Here is a 7243-nt window from a genome sequence, read left to right on the forward strand (position 1 = left end):
ACAGTTGGAGTGGAGTCAGGAATTAATTTCACTGCTTGTTGTAATTGTATGCATGTGACAAATAAACTCAGAACTTGAAACTTGAATCTTGAATCTTCAATCTCTTTGGTGCTTTACTGGAGGCGAGTCCCCAAAAAGTGCTGGAATGTCAGTTTTGGGTGCCAACAGTGTGTAAGCCAATGGCAGACACACACACACACACACACTCAATGTTTCCACCCATTTAGTTTTATTGGTGTGAAACAGCAGCTGCTCAGTAACTTAAGAAACTTAACTCTATAAATATAACTGCGAGAGAGACGCCAGAAACATCAGAGCATCGAGACAACCTGACATCAGGATCTTCATTAGATCACTTCTGCTGAAATCTGACCATGAAGGTAAGTTTATAACTTTATATATCTGATAGTTTGGCATACAAATTTTAATCATTTGTGGCCCCAAATTTTGGACACAGTAAGCAAAAGTATTCAGCTTGCTTTACAGAGTATTGTAGCTGTGCATAAGAGTGACACCATCTGAATAAACTAAATGAAAACATCTCTTCTGTTCCAGCTGGTTTCAGTCGTCCTCGTCCTGCTGGCTCCTCTGTTGATCAGCTGCCAGCAGCTCATTCTGCCGTTGGACTGCAGTGACATTTATAATAATGATAACAGCCGACCCAGTGGAGTGTACACCATCTATCCCATCGGAGCCACGTCTGCTGTCCAGGTACACTTCATCCTCTCTGGGACGCAGGTTGAGCATCAAATTATAATAATGTGAAGAGTTACAAATTCTGACTGATGCTTCTGATACAACAGATTAGGGCTGGATTAAAAAAATGGATTTCCCCAATCAAATTGATCATTATTTAAATGTTCCAACAATCAGTTCATTAAATCCTGAGGTTCATCTTTTTTAGAGGCTCTGTCCAGAATTGATCCCTCTGTATCATATGAAACTAAAAGAACATTAGCCCCAACTATGTCATGCTAGCTTGTTCTGAAGGGGCTGTGGTAAAAACCGATGGTGAGGGAAAAACTGGCATGGCCATTTTTAAAAGGGGTCCTTTGGAATCTCACCTCATCTCAAGATATCTAGGACCTCCTACCTCATTAACATATGGACACAGAAATACAGAAATAAATCACATTAACTAATACCTGTGTTTGTGTGTAGGTGTACTGTGACATGGATTCACAAGGAGGACGGTGGACGGTGAGTATTTTAACAGAAGTCAACACTTCCTGTAGTTCCTTCACAATAAATCACATTCCAGTAAAATCCTTGTTGTCTGGAATCATGAGCTGTCAAATATCTTGTGAATTTAGCTAGTTAACCCCCCATCCCCCCCCCCCCAGGTGTTCCAGAGGAGGATGGACGGCACGGTGAACTTCTACAGGGGCTGGGATCAATACAAGACCGGCTTTGGTATCGCTGCTGGAGAGTACTGGCTCGGTGAGAAATGAAACCAAACTAACAGTCATGTCTTCATGAAACTGTTTCTAAATGTTTATGTTTGTTTTCAGGTCTCGAGTCTCTCTTCTACCTGACTCAGAAGAAAAAGTACGAGCTGCTGGTCGACATGGAGGACTTTGAAGGAAACAAAGTGTTCGCTCGTTACTCCTCGTTCTCCATCGACCCAGAGTCCTCCGGATACACACTGCATGTTTCTGGATTCACTGATGGAGGAGCAGGTGAGGTTTCCACATTGAGGACGAGAATTCTATTACGGATTGAGGGTACGGAGGAAGTACCGAAAAACCTGTTATAGATGACTGAATCTGTAGATTTATTGTTTTGTTTTAATTAAATATATTTACCATAATAAACATTAAACTTCACCAGTCCAGTGTTGTTAGTTCAGTAGTTGTATTATTTAGTTATACATGCTTTTGTTAGAGAAGTAGACTGTGGTATTTACAGGAGTAAATACACTCCATAAGTATATATCATTGTTAGTTGTATCATAATGTTCTGATTATACACTTGTTGTGTTTCTGTAGGAGACTCTCTGATTGCTCACAACGGAATGAAGTTCACCACCTTTGACAAAGACCAGGACCCTTGGGATGGAAACTGTGCCAGATCATTCCTGGGGGCGTTCTGGTATGCCGGCTGTCACCATGCAAATCCAAATGGTGTTTATCGTTGGGGGGCTGACAGCACTCTCTATGCTGTTGGAGTGGATTGGTACCATTGGAAAGGTCATAACTACTCCCTGAAGACCATCAGCATGAAGATCCGTCCTGTGCTGTAGTTCTCCAGGACCAACGTCCAGCAGAATATCAGCTCATCTCTTCTGATTTCTTTCTCTTTCTCTCATTAAGCATTTAATCTCACAACAGGTCTTATTTTCCTGAAACTGGGCACCAGCACAAGAAAACTAACTGATGTTTGTAACACTTGTTACTGTCTGTGATGGTTTAAATCAGTCGCAGCTCGCTGCTACGTGGAAGAAAAGTCAGATGTGTCTCCAGTTGGGCGGCTGCAGCAGGAAAGTAGGGCCCATAATCTTTAAATGGAAACACATATATAGTCTGATCAGCTGTTAATCACTGCATGAACTGATAACACGAGTCTAAAAGAGAGAAAGAAGTAAAGAAAATGAAAAGTATAAAAAGATCTTTGTAGTTCAGGACAGCCAGTTGATGTTTGGTGGAGGTTTGAATCTCTAATGTGAATCTTTATCTGCTGTACGGTGACAATAAATAAGAAGCTGAGCATTAAGATGATCTGATGTCTTCACTTTATCTTCTATGGAGGATGCTTTTTATTCATAATTAAAATCAGAAGTCAAGAGAAAAAAAAATAAAGGAATTCAAAAAAGCAAAGATAAAAAGTTAAAATAATTATTTGAAAATATAAAATTTAGTTTTAGTTTTTATTTTCAATATAATTTTGATGACTGACTTTTTATGACTTTTTTCGCCATACTATACTATGACTTTTTATCACAAGTGAAAAACGTCATAGTTTAGTAAGTCAAATAAAAAAAACAAAGAGTTCATCAGTTTCAACATTAAATATCTTGTCTTTGTAGTGTAATATAGGTTGAAAAGGATTTGCAAATCATTATATTCTGTTTTATTCACGTTTTACACAACGTCCCAACTTCATTGGAATTGGGGTTTATAGTTATAAATTATTTAAGATAGTTGTAAAGTATTTAAGATAGCAGTAAATTATTAAGATTGATAGATTTTTGGAATTTTGACCTGTCTCTCTTAGTTACGCTGTTATAGTTCTAGACTGCCGGAGGACTTCCTTCCTTTAACACACTGAGCTGCTCTCTCCTCTCCCTTTTCCATTTGTCTGTGTCCCAGATATGCTTGTTACTAATCCTAGCTTTGGGGAGTTTACTCCCCGGAGTCCTTATGTTTTTTTTCACCCAGCATATTTCCTTGGAGTACGATGGCACCAAGATCTTGGTTGCAGCTATCGCCGTGGTCCTGCTGCACTCCCGGCTACACCCTGCTAAGCTCCGCGGTGCCCTGCAATGTCATGCTGCTTCCTGCTGAACCCTGCCGCTTCCTGCTGCTTCCTGCTGAACCCTGCTGCTTCCTGCTGAACCCTTCTGCTTCCTGCTACGTCCATCCATGCTCTGCTGTGCCACGCTACATCCTGTAACGCCCTGATATGACATGAACTACTACGACTACCATTTGAAGTCACTGTTCCATTATTAATGTGACTATTATTGCCACTGTCCATCACTTCCTCAACCGGCACCGTCAGACACCGCCTACCAAGAGCCTGGGTCTGTCCGAAGTTTCTTCCCAAGAGGGAGTTGTTCCTTGCCACTCTCGCACTGCTTGCTCTTGGGGGAATTATTAGAATTGTTGGGGCTTTGTAAATTATAGAGTGTGGTCTAGACCTACTCTATCTGTAAAGTGTCTCGAGATAACTTTTGTTATGATTTGATACTATAAATAAAATTGAATTGAATTGAATAGATAGATAGATAGATAGATAGATAGATAGATAGATAGATAGATAGATAGAGATAGAGATAGAGATAGAGAAATAGAGAGATAGATAGATAGATATTTTATTGATCCCCAAGTGGAAATTCAATGTCCCAGTAGCTTAAAGACATCACACACAACATACACATACATCATAAACAGGATGATAAAATAACAAATCCACATGAATAATATGGGCAATAAAAGAAAAGATACTAAATAAAATATCCACATGAATATACTAAGGGATGTATAAGCATGAGACGCTTGCAGTGACAGGGCAGGTAAGGTGCTCTATGAGTGTGTGCAGGGCCTGAAATTAACACGTGACCACCCGCCAAATGTGGGTGAATTTTGCAATTGGCGGGTAACACTGTCAATCTACCTGCCACATTGGCAGGTAGCCAATGAGAATTAAGTGATTCAGATGCGCAACTATCGGTAAGCAGGGTACACGGTTGCTTACGGGCCTGGACCAATCAGGGGCCCGCATCACTGGAAGACATTGATTGACAGCCGGGGCCCCTATTTCATTACTCTCGACAATCCCAGCAGTCCCACGTGCAGCCACTGACCAAGCAGGAGTGAGAACGAGTCAAATTAATTTCCTTGTTTCTGTTATGAAGACGAGACGTGTGTGACTCGAACATCTCACATTTACCAACAAAACGTACAGCGAAAGACGTCCTGCCAACCTGTACGCATTTAAACATCAATATACGCTTTAATGATTTCTCACTCTAAAGTCGCTGAAAGCTGCTGCTGTTTCAATCCTGTTGGCTCTCTGCAGCGGGCGGGGCTGCTACTCCGTTCCCCCCGCAACTCTACATACACAACATACAAACACACACAATCACATGCAGGATGCAGGAAAAACCGCAGATGAGACGTACAGGATGACCTAAATTTAAGGACAACTACGTTATTGTAGGTGCAATGAAAAGTTAAAGTCCAATAAGTACTTTATCAAACCGTATGAATGTGTCCCAGCCCAGGATAGGAAATTAACTAACAACGTAGATGAACAAGCTACTGAGAGTGACATATATGTTCATAGTTGATTCATTTAATAAATTATTATTTTTTGTCTTAAATCCACCAGCCATATTATCATATTATACCAACATTTGCAGCATCCTGAGCCTTTTTGGTAAGGTTTCTAGGAAATCTCAGCCCAGAGTAACTAATTAATAGTCATAATTATTATTCTCCCCAAAACAAATTCCCTTTTTATTTTTAAAGAACTATGCAAAAAAAATTGCATATTTTTTTGCAACTTTCACTGTCTTCTGCAACCTCATTGCAACAGACATACAAAAAAAATTGCAACTTTTTTGCAATTTCTTACATAAGCTCCCGCAAAATCAGGCCTTTTGGGCCGCAAAATTCTCAAAAAAAGACTGCGAAATCCTGGAGGGACTGCCCTTGTTTGTTTTTTCATGTGTTATGGTGCGCTTTCACCAGTGTTTTTTTGGTGCGCGTAGGCCACTCCTGATTTTGTCAGTCATGTCATTTCTTATATTCAATTCAATTCAATTTTATTTATAGTATCAAATCATAACATAAGTTATCTCGAGACACTTTACAGATAGAGTAGGTCTAGACCACACTCTATATGCAGTGGCGTAACGAGCCAACACTGGGCCCCTATGCAGACTTATCAAGGCGGGCCCCCCTACAACAGCACCTGATGACAGCGCAATGTCCACAAGTAGGCTACCTTGAATAGGACAGGATAGGATCATAGAGACACAGCAATTCCTGTTTTTCAACTTTATGAGGCGAAAGAAATGGCTGGTAAAAAGTCACTGTGGCGGGTGGTCAAAAAAGTTAACTTCATGCCCTGAGTGTGTGTCATGGTGGTGGTGCAAATAAGTCCAATAGGATAAAGGGAGGGGTTGTGCATATGGGCTAATATAGCCAGTAAGCAGTGTAAACAGTGGGCCAGTGGACAGTCAGTACATAACTATTGTTATAGGAGGTAGTGAAAGTGGTGGAGAGCCAATGACAGAGCCAGCTTTCCTTACCAGCCTGTCCAGTCACCCAGCATGCCTCTTCTTAGTGCTTCCTCCCAGCATACCACAGGATAGGAGAGGATGCTGGAAACAACAGACTGGTAAAACATCCAGAGGAGCTTGCTGCAGACATTAAAGTGATGGTTCGGAGTAATTTACCCTAGGGTCCTTTGCACCATGACCTCGAGCCAAACACCCCCCCAGAAGCTTTTTTCACCTGGGTCTAACATTGAGCGAGTTAGCGTAGAGTAGCGTTAGCCGCTGAATAGCTTAGCGCGGGGCTAACGGACCCACGTTTGTATCTCGTAAATGACCCCACTAATAATGCCCGAAATGATACCAAAGGTCTACACTAGTACAAATAGGTTATGCACTCATAAAACGATGGATTGGAAAGTTTGTAAGTACACCAGAAGTTTATGAACACTTGCCTGCTCTCTTCTGCTCTCTGTTGCTGCTGCTGCTGCTACCTGCAGTTAGACTCACAGCAGCAACAACAACAGGCAAGTGTTATTTACATAAACTTCTGGTGTACTTACAAACTTTACAATCCATCGTTTTATGAGTGCATAACCTATATATACTAGTGTAGACCTTTATTATCATTCGGGTAGGATTTTAGAGAATATAAACGATGAGTCCAAGCCAACTCCGCCGCTAACGCTAGCAATACGTGAAAAAAAAAAAAAGAAAACCGGCTCTGCCCTTTCTTGTAGAGTGCTTCAGTGCTGGCGGACCAGTCCAGTTTATTGTCCAGGTGTATCCCAAGATACTTGTAAGTGTTTACCATCTCCAACTTGACCCCCTCAATGGAGACTGGCAGCAGAGTGGGCTTAGACCTAAGGAAATCCACCACTATCTCTTTGGTCTTAGAAGTGTTGAGTTGTAGGTGGTTGAGTTTGAACTAATGCACAAAGTCCTCCACCAGGCCCCTGTACTCCTCCTCCTGCCCATCCCTAATACACCACACAATTGCATATCATCCAAATACTTCAGCATGTGGCATGACTTTGTGATTTAGCATGTCTTGTATTTAAGATAACAGTAAAGTGTTTAAGATCGTTAAGTATTTAAGATAGCAGTAAAGTATTTAAGATAGTTGTAACGTTTTTGAGCTAGTTGTAAAGTATTTAAGACAGTTGTAAAGTTGCATTATGTTACCTATAGTGCAACAACTTATCAAGGTACTCAAACACCCCTTCACTAATTGAGACATGGTATCTCCCGGAACCTTTAAGATGGGCTCGATAGGTTTGGGACTCTTTTAGCCCGAACACC

General features: G+C 41.0%; 1 protein-coding gene across 1 annotated transcript; it reads left to right on the forward strand.

Moving 5' to 3' along the window:
- Nucleotides 1–531: 531 nt before the first annotated feature.
- Nucleotides 532–2712, forward strand: LOC120551407 (microfibril-associated glycoprotein 4-like). Its single transcript, XM_039788831.1, has 5 exons — nt 532–711; nt 1162–1200; nt 1344–1440; nt 1512–1679; nt 1989–2712. Exons 1-5 carry the CDS (start codon nt 532–534, stop codon nt 2240–2242), a joined length of 738 nt encoding a protein of 245 aa, XP_039644765.1. The 3' UTR covers nt 2243–2712.
- Nucleotides 2713–7243: the final 4531 nt, after the last annotated feature.

This window comes from Perca fluviatilis, chromosome 21 (assembly GCF_010015445.1).
Source record: "Perca fluviatilis chromosome 21, GENO_Pfluv_1.0, whole genome shotgun sequence".
NCBI classification, from domain to species: Eukaryota; Metazoa; Chordata; class Actinopteri; order Perciformes; family Percidae; genus Perca; species Perca fluviatilis.

Excerpts from the sequence above, each read along its gene's own strand:
- LOC120551407 (XM_039788831.1), top strand. The coding sequence starts at position 532 with ATGAAAACATCTCTTCTGTTCCAGCTGGTTTCAGTCGTCCTCGTCCTG. Across the intron at positions 712-1,161 it reads GAGCCACGTCTGCTGTCCAG|GTGTACTGTGACATGGATTC; the intron begins GTACACTTCATC and ends GTTTGTGTGTAG. Across the intron at positions 1,201-1,343 it reads CACAAGGAGGACGGTGGACG|GTGTTCCAGAGGAGGATGGA; the intron begins GTGAGTATTTTA and ends CCCCCCCCCCAG.